The 16,033-nt window shown below is 43.4% G+C and overlaps 2 protein-coding genes across 2 annotated transcripts; one reads left to right on the top strand and one right to left on the bottom strand.

Annotated features, from left to right (window-relative positions):
• The first annotated feature begins 1 nt into the window (after position 1).
• On the top strand, positions 2-6,887 carry park7 (Parkinsonism associated deglycase). The gene is made up of 6 exons (XM_003229838.3): positions 2-185; positions 1,778-1,879; positions 2,073-2,132; positions 3,378-3,447; positions 5,462-5,548; positions 6,561-6,887. The coding sequence occupies exons 1-6, from the start codon at positions 96-98 to the stop codon at positions 6,719-6,721; spliced, it is 570 nt and encodes a 189-aa protein (XP_003229886.1). The 5' UTR covers positions 2-95; the 3' UTR covers positions 6,722-6,887.
• A 2,546-nt stretch (positions 6,888-9,433) lies between these two features.
• tas1r1 (taste 1 receptor member 1) lies at positions 9,434-15,685 on the bottom strand. Its single transcript, XM_062965959.1, has 5 exons — positions 15,156-15,685; positions 13,839-14,582; positions 13,543-13,755; positions 11,812-11,932; positions 9,434-11,071 (listed from the first exon to the last, which is right to left on the bottom strand). Exons 1-5 carry the CDS (start codon positions 15,405-15,407, stop codon positions 10,113-10,115), a joined length of 2,289 nt encoding a protein of 762 aa, XP_062822029.1. The 5' UTR covers positions 15,408-15,685; the 3' UTR covers positions 9,434-10,112.
• Between the last annotated feature and the right edge of the window lie 348 nt (positions 15,686-16,033).

Genomic DNA, 16,033 nt, shown 5'->3' with positions numbered 1-16,033 from the left:
CCGCCCAGTCTCGAGGACACGAGCCGCGCATGCGCATCAGAAAATAAGGCCTGAGGGAGAAGCCTCCAGAAAGCTCTCCCTCCGTATTATCCGCCATGGCTTCCAAGCGGGCCTTAGTGATCCTGGCCAAAGGCGCCGAGGAGATGGAGACCGTCATCCCCACCGACCTCATGCGCAGAGCAGGGGTGAGTCTGGAGGGAAAGAAAGAGAGGGCCGGCACCTACTGCGCATGCGCCTCCCCAGAGAAGACTCAGGCTATATTTGGAGGCTGGAAGGACATCTCTTGGGAAGGCTTTGGCTGTGCTTTTCCTGCCTGGCCCAAGGGGTTGGACTAGGTGCCCTTTGGGGGTCTCTATATATACCTTAACCTCTCTATATATATGTATATATATAGTGTGTGTATATAGTTTATGTGTATGCATATATAGTTTTGTTTATATAGTGTGTGAATATGCATGTATATATAGTGTATATATAGCATGTACAGTATATATATGTGTGTAGATATAATTTTTAGTGTATATAATATATACAGTATATATAGTGTCTATATATGTATGCATATATAGTGTGCTTATATAATATATAGTGTATATATGTGTATATATAGTGACATCATGGACCAGTCGACGGCAGGGCTATATATATGTATATATAGTGTGCGTTTATACATAGTGTTTATATACGTAGTGTGTATATGTGTTTATATATACATTATGTGTGTGTTTGTATATAGTGTATATACAGTATACATAGTGTTTTTATATATAATAGGTGTATGTATATATAGTGTGTTTATATAGTATATAGTGTTTTTATAGTTTATATACAGTAGAGTCTCACTTATCCAACACTCGCTTATCCAACGTTCTGGATTATCCAACGCTTTTTTGTAGTCAATGTTTTCAATACATCGTGATATTTTGGTGCCAAGTTCGTAAATACATTAATTTCTACATAGCATTATTGTGTATTGAACTACTTTTTCTGTCAAATTTGTGGTATAACATGATGTTTTGGTGCTTAATTTGTAAAATCATAACCTAATTTGATGTTTAATAGGCTTTTCCTTAATCTCTCCTTATTATCCAACATATTCGCTTATCCAACGTTCTGCCGGCCCGTTTATGTTGGATAAGTGAGACTCTACTGTATGTGTATATATAGTGTGTGTTTATACATAGTGTTTATATACGTAGTTGTATATGTGAGTATGTGTTTATATATATATTATGAGTATATATATATAAATATATATATATATATATTTATATATTGTATATACAGTATACATAGTGTTTATATATATAGTAAGGTGTATGTATATATGTGTGTGTATATATATACACACAAACACTATATATACACATACTATATAAAACACTATTTTATCACACATACTATATACAATACATACATACTTACATATATACACACTTATAAATACAATATATAAGCACAATATATAAACACAATATACACACACTATATATACACATGCACACACGTATACACATATTCTCTCTCTCTCTATATATATATATATATACATACACACACATATACACATACATATAGTGTGCATAAGTATGAAACTCAGTTTGGTTGTGAAACCGAATGAGTATACCGAGAAAGGAGGCGTGTCTCCAAAACATGTGTCACCAAGATAGAAAGCTTGGAAAGCTACGGAGCCTCCAGAGGGATTGGGTCACAATCAAAGCACTCTCGACAGATGGCCTTCCATCCATCTCTCCCTCTCTTTGTTTCTCTCCACCAGATCTCAGTGACGGTGGCTGGCCTGGCGGGGAAGGAGCCCGTCCAGTGCAGCCGTGACGTGGTCCTGTGTCCGGACAAGAGCCTGGAGGAGGCCCGTAAAGTGGTGGGTCCTTTTTCTCCAGAGAATCATAGAACAACCGAGTTGGAAAAGGCCACAAAGGGGGTCAGACTGGATGGCCCTGAGGGGTCTCTTCCAACTCTAGGAGTCTGTGAAAGGCCCAGCTTCCCAGGAAGCCTTGCCTGCTGTCTCAGCCCTGAGGGACAACCTTGATCTTCTCTTCTTGCCTTTCCTTCAGGGGCCGTATGACGTGGTGGTCCTGCCGGGAGGAAACCTGGGGGCCCAGAACCTCTCGGAGGTAAGCAGATGCAGCGGACAAGGTTGTGGGTGAACTACAACTCACATCATGCCAGGTTAACCCCCTGAAACTCCATCAGTTAAAGTTTATCATGTTGGGGAATGTTTTTTTGGGCTGCTAGAATTGCAATGAATAGCCTCGCTGCTTCAAAGCCTGGCTGCTTGCTACCTAGGGGAACCTAGGTTAAAAGCCTGGCCGCTTTCTACATACGGGCATGGTGTTGTTGTTTTTTTGATGGTCACTCCTTGGAAAGTGATTGGTTTGGTGGCCAAATTTAGTGTGATTTCTCCCAGAGGTTTTGTTTGTTACCACTATCATGCAATATTATTATTAATATTATATGTAATATATAATATACAAGTGGAAACTCGAACCACCCAAGACTTACTTGCCTTTCGGAAAGCCTGCAAAACCTTACTCTTCCGACAAGCGTTCAATGGGTGAAAGACTCGGGGCTATGTCTGTTTTTATTGTTGCTTTTATTGTTGCTTTTATTGTTGCTTTTATTGTTGCTTTTATTGTTGCTTTTATTGTTTTTATTGTTATTTTAAAGCCAAATGTATTGTTTTAATCTATTTTTGTAAACCGCTCCGAACCAAACCGGGAGTAGCGGTATATAAGTTTAATAATAATAATAAAAATTATTATTATTATTATTGTATTACTTTATTATCAATATTATATGTATATTCTTCTTCGTTCACTCAGTCGTTTCCAGCTCTTTGTGACCTCACGGACCAGTATATACAATATACGTAATATATTATTAGTATAGCATAATATTAGTGTTATATATTATTATATTGTATACAATATATATTATATATTATAATATTATATATACAGTAGAGTCTCACTTATCTAAGCCTTGCTTATCCAAGCTTCTGGATTATCCAAGCCATTTTTGTAGTCAATGTTTTCAATATATTGTGATATTTTGGTGCTAAATTCATAAATACAGTAATTACTACATAGCATTACTGCGTATTGAACTACTTTTTCTGCCAAATGTGTTGTCTAACATGATGTTTTGGTGCTTCATTTGTAAAATCATAACCTAATTTGATGTTTAATAGGCTTTTCCTTAATGCCTCCTTATTATCCAACATATTCGCTTATCCAACATTCTGCCGGCCCGTTTATGTTGGATAAGTGAGACTCTACTGTATATAGATTATGATTTTAATTATTTATTTGTTGTCAGTTTATTATTACTTATTTCCTTTCCAATGGCTTCCATTGCAGTCTCCTGCAGTGAAGGACGTCTTGAAAGACCAGGACGGCAGGAAGGGCCTCATTGCCGCTATCTGTGCAGGTGAGCTATATTTATTTATGTGTATTTACTACATTTATATCCTGCCTTTCTCATCCTGAAGGGGACTCAGAGCAGCTTACAAATTATATGTGCATAGAATATATTATATTATTAGCATAGCACATTATTAGCATTATATATTACTATATTGTACCATGCCGCTATACTGTAATATTGTTATTAATATTATAATATATAATTATCATAGTGTATAATTATTAGTATTATATTGTATTACATTATAATATTATCAATATTATATGTAACTAGCTGTGCCCGGCCACGCGTTGCTGTGGCAAAGTGGTGGTGGTATTGGTTAAAAATTGTTGTGTAATTTTTATTTGTATTTTTAATTAATTTTATTCTAAGTTATCTTTTTATTTATTATATTTTATTATTTTCTTGTATAATTTTTAGTTATTTTTGTAATTATGGTATTTTATTGTATTAATTTTTTAGTGTTTTATTATTATTTTTTAGTGTTTTTTATTATTTTTATTGGGTTGCTAGGAGACCCAAGTTGGAGGAGCTTAGCCTTCTAACTGGCAGCAATTGGATAAAAGCAATTATTCCTCTCTCTCTAATTGGGACTTTATTTTTCTTTTCTTTTTGTTGTATCAACCTAGAGGCGTGGATGATGGGTTGTGTTGTCAAATTTCGAGGTTGGGGGGCCTGTAGTTTTGTTGTTTTGTGAATTGCCGTGATGCCATCACTCTTTTATATATATAGATATATTATATTATTATATATTATTGTACTTTATATTGCATATTATATACAATATAATTATATATATGTATATTTACACACATACATACATACATACATACATACATATATGCTATATATATAATGCATATTATTAGCATAAATTTTTATTTATTTATTTATTTATATAGAGAAAAGACCTTGGAGGTTGGGTTTCAAATGTACATCCTGTTATTTGTCTCCGTGGGGCCAACATGGGGCCTTTCAATGGGCAATTCGGGGAAGGGGAAACCGCTCTGCTATCTTTGCTCTCTTCTGGAAGGGAAATGTCAATATCTGACGCTTTTATCTGATGGGAGAGCCTCTATCTAAGCCTATCTAATCGAGCCTCCGATTCTCTGAATCCCTGACCATCGAGCAAGCTGGTGACGGCTGCTGCTGGGAGTTGGAGGCCTAGTTTCCAACAGACCTCCCAGCCTCAGAGGATGCCTGGCATAGATGTGGGCGAAACGTCAGGAGAGAATGCTTCTGGAACATGGCCATAGAGTCCGTAAAACTCACAGCAACATTTTTTCAGCTGAATGGACCTTTTCCATATTTTTATGATGGAACCAATTTAGGAAATGACATTGATAGCCCTGGAACAACAATAGTGTTCCGTAGAGTAGCGATAGAGACAGAAACGGAAGAAACTGGGGGCAAAACAGATCCACCAAAGCCCAGTAAGGAGACCAAACGACAGCCCTGTCCTCCGCTGGCCGGGTTAGCTGTGTCAGCCGGTCACTTGACCGCTTTGGCCTTTGCGTCCGGCCAGTGGCTCGTATTACGGCTCCACCCACCCTTCTCCCAGGAAGCCCTGTTGACGTCTGACTTTTGTGGGTGCCGGCCTTGTGGCTTCTTCGGTTTCCTGCCAACCTCTTGTTTCGAGAGTCTTGATAACCGCTCCAAAGGCCTTGGCTTATTTCTCCCCCACTAGTTTCAATCTGGGTTGTGGTTTTCCTCCCTTTGGGTCAACATCCCAAAGGGCTTTTTTATCGCACTGCCGTGACGATCAAAGGGGAAAACACAGTCATTTCTGGCATTAAATGTTCAGTGGGGAAGAAGGGTTTTTTTCTCTGATTCGGCCACACATCCACACGTGTGGGGGTGTCTCTTCTGTGTCACTTATTTAGTGTTTAGACCAATTGTGTTCAAAGTCAGATTGTGGCCCATGTTCAAATTTCCAGTGGCCCGCAGCCTCTGTCATAAAACCAATACTGTTGATCACAATATAAAATACATGTGTTGTCCTCCCTGTGGCTCCCAGGTCCCACCGCGCTACTGGCGCATGGCATCGGCTTCGGGCGCAAAGTGACAACGCACCCCTTGGCCAAGGACAAGATGATGGCTGGAGGTAGGCTGGGTGGCCATCTGTCGGGAGGGCTTTAATGGTTAATTAATGATTAATTAATCAGCCCCAGAGGGTTTTTAATAATCTATCCTGTATTTATTACGGTCTTACCTTTTATGTGTTTTTAATGTAATTTTTTTATCCTGTATTGTTGTTTTAATTGATATATTGCATTACTGTTTTACCTGTTTATATTGTGATTGTATTATGTTGCTTATATTTTGTCCTTATGTTGTTTGGGCCTCTGACCCATGTAAGCCGCCCCGAGTCCCCACGGGGAGATGGTGGCGGGGTATAAATAAAGTTTTTTTATTATTATTACTATTAATTGCGTCTTTGATGGCAGAAGAGGGTCAAACTGGATGGGTGTGTGTGTGTATATATATCTATATATATACATACATACCAATCATATTTCAATCATATAAATAAATATATTTATTTCAATAATATCTATGGCTGGGTGGCCATCTGTCGGGAGGGCTTTAATGGTGTCTTTGGCAGAAGAGGGTCAAACTGGATGGGTGTATGTGTGTGTATATATATGTGTGTGTGTATAGAGAGAGAGAGGGAGAGAGAGTCTCACTTATCCAAACCTCGCTTATCCAAGGTTCTGGATTATCCAAGCCATTTTTGTAGTCAATGTTTTCAATATATCGTGATATTTTGGTGCTAAATTCGTAAATACAGTAATTACTACATTACTGCGTATTGAACTACTTTTTCTGTCCAATTTGTTGTATAACATGAAGTTTTGGTGCTTAATTTGCAAAATCATAACCTAATTTGATGTTTGATAGGCTTTTCCTTAATCCCTCCTTATTATCCAACATATTCGCTTATCCAAGCTTCTGCCGGCCTGTTTAGCTTGGATAAGTGAGACTCTACTGTACATACATACATATTTCAATCATATTTATCTATTTCAATAATATCTATGACTGGGTGGCTATCTGTTGGGAGGGCTTTAATGGTGTCTTTCATGGCCTCTCCTCTCTCCCTCTCTCTCCTCCAGACCACTACAAATACTCAGAGAGCCGCGTGGAGAAGGACGGCCACATCCTGACCAGCCGGGGACCGGGCACCAGCTTCGAGTTCGGCCTGGCCATCGTGGAGGAGCTGATGGGCAAGGAGGTGGCCGCCCAGGTCAAGGGCCCCCTCGTCTTGAAGGATTAGGGGCAGACCCCCACCAAGGTAGAGATAGGTAGATGAACTAATTGCAGTTCCGTCCCCCTGAAGCCACTGGGACCCAATGATGCGCCCCATAGCTGTGTGCCCCCCACATCATCCCTCCACTTCCCGGGAATTGTTCACCTTCAATAAAAGAGGATTTTTGAATGGACCTATTCTCCACCCAGGGCTGGTATTCTTTGTGGCCAGGGCATTACTAAGCCAATATATTAATAACAGTAATAATAATAATAATAATAATAATAATAATAATAATAATAATAATAATATTAATACAGTCCTAGACACTTGGGAAGTGTTCGACTTGTGATTTTATGATATGAAATCCAGCATATCTATCTATGTTTTATAATAACAACATTGTCAAAGGCTTTCTGGCTGGAATAACTGGGTTGCTGTGAATAATAATAATAATAATAATAATAATAATAATAATAATAATAATAACGTCATCGAAGACTTTCATGGCCGGAATAAATGGGTTGCTGTGAGGAGTAGTAGTAATAATAATAATATTTTTATTTTATTATTTTATTTTTATTATTATATATTTTGCCAACTGCAAAAGGCCACCCTACTGGGATCTGCGCGCATCATCCGAAAATACATCACACAGTCCTAAACACTTGGGAAGTGTTCGACTTGTGATTTTATGATACGAAATCCAGCATATCTATCTTGTTTGCTGTGTCATACAATAATAATAATAATAATAATAATAATAATAATAATAATAATAATAATAATAATAATAATGTTTTATAATAACATTATCAAAGGCTTTCTGGCTGGAATAATTGGGTTGCTGTGAGTAATAATAATAGTGATAATAATAATAATAATAATGTTTTATAATAACATTGTCAAAGGCTTTCTGGCTGGAATAACTGGGTTGCTGTGAATAATAATAATAATAATAATAATGTTTTGTAATAACATTGTCAAAGGCTTTCTGGCTGGAATAACTGGGTTGCTGTGAATAATAATGTTTTATAATAACATTGTCAAAGGCTTTCTGGCTGGAATAACTGGGTTGCTGTGATAATGATAAAGTTTTATAATAATAACATCAAAAGCTTTTATGGCTGGAATAACTGGGTTGCTGTGAATAATAATAATGATAATAATAATGTTTTATAATAACAATAATGTCAAAGGCTTTTATGGCTGAAATAACTGGGTTGCTATGAGTAATAATAATAATAATAATATTTTATAATAACATTGTCAAAGACTTTCTGGCTGGAATAACAGGGTTGCTGGGAATAATAATAATAATAATAATAATAATAATAATAATAATAATGTTTAATAATAACAATTGTGAATAATAATAATGTTTTATAATAACAATAATGTCGTCGAAGGCTTTCATGGCCGGGATCACTGGGTTGCTGTGAGTGTTCCAGGCTGCCTGGCCATATTCCAGAAGCATTCTCTCCTGACATTTCGCCCACATCTACGGCAGGCACCCTCAGAGGTTGTGAGGTCTGTCGGAAGCTAGGGGTCTGTTCGCACTTGCCTCCAACATACGAGTTCTTTCTCCCACCCTGGACTTTCCACAGATATATAAACAAACTCCACTGGCCTAGTTTCCAACAGACTTCACAACCTCTGAGGAGGGCAAAACATCAGGAGAGAATGCTTCTGGGACAATAATAATAACACCCCTTCTTTAGCATCCATCCACATGCAATAGCATTACAAGCCGACCTATTGATACCCACCCCCCTGAAAGTGTCCCCCTTTGCTTACCAAATTAATTAAATGCAAATGGAAGACTCAAATGTGAGCAAGCGGCGTGTTGTTCCGAGTGTTTGGGCAGCAACTACATAAGCCATTTTTCATGCAGATGAGCAGATCTTAAATTTTCCTACGTGCCCTATGTATGGATTGTTTACAAGGATGTGGTTTGGGGCCTCCTTTCAAGCAGGGGCTATTAGCAGCCCCGCAAAGTGCTCCGTCTTTCGGTGTTTTGACACTGGACGGCACATTAGGCAAAGTTCTTACTCGGCCGTGACCGGAGCCTCGTGAATCCCAACCCTCCCTGTCTCCCACTTCTGTGTTGTTTCCCTTGCGGCATTTTCCTTTGAAGGCCCTTGAGGCCTCTAACACCCCTAGAAATCTACGATAGAAATATCATAGAATATAGTGTCTCAGCGTATCATATCTGTGTTTGGATGGGCTTCTGTCAGGAGGGCTTGGATGGTGCCTTCAAGGCAGAATGGGGTTGGACTGGATGGCCTTTGGGGTCCCTTCCAACACTATGATATATATGTGTCAGAATATAGTGTATTTACCTATTTACCTTTGGGGTCCCTTCCAAAACACACACACACATATATATATATATACATACATATATATCATATAATATAGTGTATCTACCTATTGTATCTGTGGCTGAATGGCGTCCCTTCCAACACTATGATGTACATGTATCATAGAATATAGTGTATGTACTTATCGTGTGTGTGAGATATATATAGAGAGAAAGTGTATCTACTTATTGTATCTGTGGTTGAATGGCTGTCTGTCAGGAGGGCTTGGATGGTGTCTTCAAGGCAGAATGGGGTGGGACTGGCTGGCCTTTGGGGTCCCTTCCAAAACTATGATATATATATATATATATATATATATGTGTGTGTATATGTATATGTATATGTATATGTATATATGTCATAGAAAATAGTGTATGTACTTATTGTGTGTGATATATATATATATATATATATTAGAATATAGTGTATCTACCTATTGTATCTGTGGCTGAATAGCCATCTGTCAGGAGGGCTTGGATGGTGTCTTCCTGCCTGGCAGAAGGGGACTGGACTGCATGTCCTTTGGGGGCCTCTCCCAACCCTAGGATTCCAATATGCATCTGTTGGGAGGGATTGAATGGTGTCTTCAAGTCAGAAAGGGGCTGGACTGGATGTCCTTTGGGGGCCTCTCCCAACCCTAGGATTCCAATATGCATCTGTTGGGAGGGATTGAATGGTGTCTTCTAGGCAGAAAGGGGCTGGACTGGATGTCCTTTGGAGGCCTCTCCCAACCCTAGGATTCTATTCATCTGTTGGGAGGGCTTGGATGGTGTCTTCCTGCCTGGCCGAAGGGGACTGGAATGCATGTCCTTTGGGGGCCTCTCCCAACCCTAGGATCCCAATATTCATCTCTTGGGAGGGATTGAATGGTGTCTTCCAGGCAGAAAGGGGCTGGACTGGATGTCCTTTGGAGGCCTCTCCCAACCCTAGGATTCTATTCATCTGTTGGGAGGGATTGAATGGTGTCTTCCAGGCAGAATGGAGTGGGATGTCCTTAGGGGTCTCTTCCAACCCGAGAATGTCTGGGCATTGCGAAAGGCGGGTCTTGAGGCTCCTCACACTCCTTGCGTGCCGGGGCGTGGTGTCTCGGGGTCGGCGGCGGTGGTGGTGTAGGCCTGGATGCAGGTCCGGAAGTGGGCGACGGTGTTGCGCTCCGGGCGGAAGAGGATGACGTAGCAGCGGGGGAGGAAGAAGGTGCAGAGCACGGCGTAGACGCTGGTCTGGACGGTGAACATCTGGAGGGCGGCGGTCTGCTGGCTCCCGTTGGTGGCGTACATGAAGAGGAAGGCGCCCCAGCCCATGAGAAAGACCAGCATGCTGGCGGTCAGCAGCCGGGCCTCGGAGTAGTTCTCGGGCAGGTGTCGGCCCCAGAAGGCCAGGAGGAAGCAGGCGCCGGCCAGGAGGGTGATGTAGCCCAGCACGGCCCCCAGGCCCAGGAAGGGGCCCTCCCAGCAGCGCAGGGACACCTCCCGGGGCCCCGAGGCCTGCTGCATCAGGGCCGGCGGAGAGAGGCTCAGCCAGGCGGCGCAGAGGGTGGCCTGCACCCCGCAGCTCAGCCCCACGGCCAGGTAGGGGCCCTGGAAGCGGCGCCAGCACTGCCGGCCTCGGTGCAGCCGCCCGGCCGCCTTGAAGATCACCACCACTTGGAGCGAGCGGACCAGGAGGCAGGAGACGCAGGCCGTGAAGCACAGGGCGAAGATGGGCTGCCGGATGAGGCAGGTGCGGGACGAGGGCTGGCCAACAAAGAGCACGGCGGCCGCACAGGAGGCTAGTAGAGCCACCAGCATGATGAAGGCCAGCCCCCCGCCGGCGGCACGCACCACAGGGGTGTGGCGGTGGGCAGCAAAGACCAGCAAGCAACCCAGCAGCAGCAGGAAGCCCACCGAGGCCACCGCCAGCAAGGCCACCACGTTGCTGTCGCTCAGCCGCAGGAAGGTGACGGATGGAGGAAAGCAGCGGGAGCTACGTGGGGGGGACCACGTCCCGTTGGGGCAGGGCAGGCAGTCATCAGAATCTGCGGAGGATCATAGAATTGGAAGGAATCCCAGTGTCAGGCTCTGGAGTTACAGTCAAGCTCACGACAATAAGACAAGTTATTTATTCCATCTTTCCACAATCCCTAAAAAGATCTAATAGTTTCCCCTCTCCAACCTGTATATATCAGACAAGTTGTTTATTCCATCTTTCCACAATCCCTAAAAAGATAGTTCTAATAGTTTCCCCTCTCCAACCTGTATATATCAGACAAGTTGTTTATTCCATTTTCCCACAATCCCTAAAAAGATAGTTCTAATAGTTTCCCCTCTCAAACCTGCATATATCAGACAAGTTGTTTATTCCATCTTTCCACAATCCCTAAAAAGATAGTTCTAATAGTTTCCCCTCTCCAACCTTTATATATCAGACAAGTTGTTTATTCCATTTTCCCACAATCCCTAAAAAGATAGTTCTAATAGTTTCCCCTCTCAAACCTGCATATATCAGACACGTTGTTTATTCCATCTTTCCACAATCCCTAAAAAGATAGTTCTAATAGTTTCCCCTCTCGAACCTGTATATATCAGACACGTTGTTTATTCCATCTTTCCACAATCCATAAAAAGATAGTTCTGATAGTTTCCCCTCTGAATATATAAGACACCAGTTCCCATCCCACCTCCTGCTGGGCGAAGACTGTGCCCACAGTCTGTTAACACCCAAAGCCCTCCCAACAGATGACCATCCCGCCTCTGTTCCAACGCCTTCCACTCTTACTTGTTTGGTTCTGGTAGGTCCCCTCCACGCAGTCGTCGCAGCGGCACAGGCATTCGTCCAACAGTTGCTTGCTCCGGCTTTGACCGGCGGCACACTCCTTGGCGCAGGAGGAGCTGGGCACCTTAGCAGAATAATAATAATAATAATAATAATAATTTGGAAACAATAGACATTGACAAAATTACGATCTGCCAACTGCAAAAGGCCACCCTACTGAGATCTGCACGCATCATCTGAAAATACATCACACAGTCCTAGACACTTGGGAAGTGTTCGACTTGTGATTTTGTGAAAGAAATCCAGCATATCTATCTTGTTTGCTGTGTCATACAATGTTGTTGTGTCAATAATAATAATAATAATAATACCCTTTATTTCTATTCCCTGCGGGACTCAAGAGCGGATTACAGAGTACACATTCAATGCCTTTCGACACAGTGAACCATAACATACAATAGACAAAGATCTGGAGGCGATGCTCAACTCCAACCATACGAAGGTGCTCTTGTTCCAATAATAATAATAATAATAATAATAATAATAATAATAATAATAATAATAATAATAATAATAATAATAACAACGCATTATTCGCCGATACATCACACAGTCCTAGACACTTGGGAAGTGTCCGACGTGTGATCCAATACAACAGCCAGCAGAGTGTCTGCTGTGGACTCGTCTTGAGTTTCAAATAATAATAATAATAACTTGGGAAGTGTCCGATGTGTGATCCAGTACAACAGCCAGCAGAGTGTCTGCTGTGGACTAATCTTGTTGTGTTTCAAATAAGAATAAGAACAATAATAATAATAACTTGGGAAGTGTCCGATGTGTGATCCAGTACAACAGCCAGCAGAGTGTCTGCTGTGGACTAATCTTGTTGTGTTTCAAATAAGAATAAGAACAATAATAATAATAACTTGGGAAGTGTCCGATGTGTGATCCAGTACAACAGCCAGCAGAGTGTCTGCTGTGGACTAATCTTGTTGTGTTTCAAATAAGAATAAGAACAATAATAATAATAACTTGGGAAGTGTTCGTCTTGTGATTTTGTGATATGAAATCCAGCATATCTATCTTGTTTGCTGTGTCATACAATAATAATTATAACAACAACAACAACTTGGGAAGTGTCCGACGTGTGATCCCATACAACAGCCAGCAGAGTGTCTGCTGTGGACTCATCTTGTTGTGTTTCAAATAATAACAATAACTTGGGAAGTGTTCGTCTTGTGATTTTGTGATATGAAATCCAGCATATCTATCTTGTTTCCTGTGTCATACAATAATAATAATAACAACAACATCTTGGGAAGTGTCCGACGTGTGATCCAGTACAACAGCCAGCAGAGTGTGTGCTGTGGACTCATCTTGTTGTGTTTCAAATAATAATAATAATAAATTTTTATTTATATCCCGCTCCATCTCCCGAAGGACTCGGGACAGCTTACATTGGGACAAGCCCTGGAGAAGACAACATGCCTTAAGAGGAACCTCAAGAGCCAGGAATCAAAGGGATTGGACACCAAATTGGTCAGAATTGTTGGAATAATCATAGAATCATAGAATAGTAGAGTTGGAAGAGACCTCATGGGCCATCCAGTCCAACCCCATTCTGCCAAGAAGCAGGAAATCGCATTCAAAGCACCCCTGACAGATGGCCATCCAGCCTCTGCTTAAAAGCCTCCAAAGAAGGAATAAGTGAGACAGGTGCATCTCCAGCCTCACCTGGCCTTCAGGACCCGGCCATCTAATTTGGGTCCAGTTGATATCCAGGCTCTGGGCCATGTAGCTGCCGATCTTCACGTAGTCCACGCCGCCGCCGCCGTCCTTCCAGGCCCAGGTCATGACGTCGTAGCCCAGGAAAAGGTCCTGCTGGCCGCTGAACTTGATGGTGTTGTTCAGGAGAGGAAAGTCCACCTCGTGCAGCGCCTCAAGAAGCTGGAAGGAGAGACAAGCGAGGGAAGGGGTGACACATTCCAGACGCAACCACCGCCAGCGTCTTCTCCAGGATCATGGCTCACCTGCCACGGCTGGGGCTCCTGACTGGAGGGACAGGCTTCCTGGCTGCACGCGAGGCTGCGGTGGAGAGCATGGGCGAAGGCATAGACGGCGGCGTAGGAGTAGAAGGACCAGTTCCAGAGGGTGGAGTCCAGGAGGCCGGTCAGGGATTCTGGAGAGGGTGGTGGACACTTGAAGCAGGACTGTGGGCACGAGGAGCCGTGGGGGGGTCCGGAACTAAGCGCCTCCTCTACGAAGCGCCTGACGTGAGGCAGCTCTATGGGCCTGATGGTCAACCCCAGGACAGTGCCCACCCGCTCCATGCCCGGCAGCGTGGCCACCGCGTCCGTCAAGACCCAGCTCTCGGTGGCCACCCAGACCTTGCCGGTGATCCCCAGCGCGACCACCACCTGGAAGAACTGCTGGACAGTGGCGTCGTTGCCCAGGACGATGGTGACGTTGGTCCCGGCCCTCTTGATGTTCTCCACCACCTTCCGCAACTGGGACAAGGTGGAGACCGGCCCGCCGGGCATGAGCCCCTGGTAGGAGATGCAGACGCCCTGCGCGGCGGCCCTGTCGATGAGGATCCGGACCGACTTCTGGGTGGCCTTGGTGCCGCTGCCCACGGCCGAGACCCACTCCCAACGGAAGGCCCGGACCAGCGCCACGATGCCGTCCAGCTGGTGGGCCGTGCTGGGCACCGTCCGGAAGAGCAGCGACTGCTGGCTGCTGTTGTCAAAGTTCCCGTCCTTGATGCTGTAGCTGATCTGGAGGAAGGAGAGGCAAGCCCTCAATAACATCAATGCAATAAACAGTCAAAACGTGTAAATATCATATAAATATGAAAATGTAGCACCCAGTCCCATGGCGGTCGTCATTTGTGTGCTACATTGTGCTGGTTCCGTGTTGCCGAAAAGGCTACTCTCAGTCCCACCGCAGTCTTGTTTACGAAGGCAGTGGGACTGAGAGTACGGCCTCCCCAGCAGTTCCACACATTCAGAGCCATTTAGGACTTTATCGGCCAAGGCCAGCACTTTGAATTGTGCTTGGTAGCAAAGGGGCAGCGGGTGGAGCTGACATAAGGGGGTTGTATGTCGTCGTACGTCGCTCCGGTGAGCAACCTGACAGCCACCCACTGGACTACTTGAAGCCTCTGAACAGTCTTCAAGGACAGCCCCACATAGAGCTCGTTGCAGTAGTCTATTTGAGGTGCAACAAGGGCATGGACTAGTCTGGCTTCCCATGGTACGGGCACAGCTCGTTTTAATTGTGCAAAAGCTCCCCTGACCACCGCCAAAACCTCGTTGACGAATCCCAGAGACACCTGGGAAGAGTCTTACCTGCGGGAGGCCATAGAGGCTGAGGATGTGGGAGGCCAGCGGGGCCAGGACGGACTCGTAGGGGCCCACCACACCAAACACCTTCCGGGCCCAGTCCGCAGCACCGTGAGGGCTTTCCCGTTGACCGGGAGCCAGCCGGAAGAGCCCCCGGAGGAAGAGGGTGTCCGTGGGGGAGTCCCAGATGTGGTAGCCCAAGGAGACATTGGGCAGCAGGTGGGAGGAGAGGTTGATTTCCTCCACGGCCAAGCTCATGGCCTGCGACTGGGTGAAGCCCCAGGGGTCCAGGCTGCGGCGGAAGGGAGAAGGCGTCAGGGCCAGGGCTGGGGGGAGTTTTGTCTTTGGGCCACAACAGGGCAGAGGTGGTCCTCCGTTAATTGGGTGGAGAAAGACAAGGAGAAGTAGTAGAAGTAGAAGAAAAAGTAGAAGAAGTAGAAGTAGAAAAAAAGTAGAAGTAGAAGAAGTACTAGAAGAAGTAGAAGAAGAAGAAGTAAAAGTAAAAGTAGAAGAAAAAGTAGTAGAAGAAGTAGTAGTAGAAGTAGAAGAAAAAGTAAAAGTAGAAGTAGAAGAAGTAGAAGTAGAAAAAAAAGTAGAAGTAGTAGAAGTAGAAGTAGAAGAAAAAGTAGAAGTAGTAGAAGTAGAAGAAGTAGAAATAGAAGTAGTAGAAGTAGTAGTAGTAGTAGTAGTTTATTTGTATCCCGCCACCATCTCCCCCGAGGCGGACTTGGGGCGGCTCACAGAAATATCAGATACAAAACAATAAGAATGTAGAATACATCAGTAAACAATAACATATAACAATAACAAGTCAGTGTCTCCTTACATGTGACCCCCATGACTCATTTTACGTCCTGGTGCCCCCAAAGCATGGCATAAAAATC

This window comes from Anolis carolinensis, unplaced genomic scaffold (assembly GCF_035594765.1).
Source record: "Anolis carolinensis isolate JA03-04 unplaced genomic scaffold, rAnoCar3.1.pri scaffold_15, whole genome shotgun sequence".
In the NCBI taxonomy this organism is placed as follows: Eukaryota; Metazoa; Chordata; class Lepidosauria; order Squamata; family Dactyloidae; genus Anolis; species Anolis carolinensis.
The sequence above is the reverse complement of the archived record's forward strand: the minus strand, read 5'-3'. Positions and strand labels throughout refer to the sequence as shown.

Bases quoted from the DNA above. Each gene is read 5' to 3' on its own strand.
- park7 (XM_003229838.3), top strand. From the start codon at position 96: ATGGCTTCCAAGCGGGCCTTAGTGATCCTGGCCAAAGGCGCCGAGGAG. The intron at 1,880-2,072 runs GTGGGTCCTTTT...CCTTTCCTTCAG, and splicing joins TGGAGGAGGCCCGTAAAGTG to GGGCCGTATGACGTGGTGGT. The intron at 5,549-6,560 runs GTAGGCTGGGTG...TCTCTCCTCCAG, and splicing joins GGACAAGATGATGGCTGGAG to ACCACTACAAATACTCAGAG.
- tas1r1 (XM_062965959.1), bottom strand. From the start codon at position 15,407: ATGAGCTTGGCCGTGGAGGAAATCAACCTCTCCTCCCACCTGCTGCCC. The intron at 14,583-15,155 runs GTAAGACTCTTC...TCCTTCCTCCAG, and splicing joins GCCTCTATGGCCTCCCGCAG to ATCAGCTACAGCATCAAGGA. The intron at 13,756-13,838 runs GTGAGCCATGAT...CTCTCCTTCCAG, and splicing joins AGGAGCCCCAGCCGTGGCAG to CTTCTTGAGGCGCTGCACGA.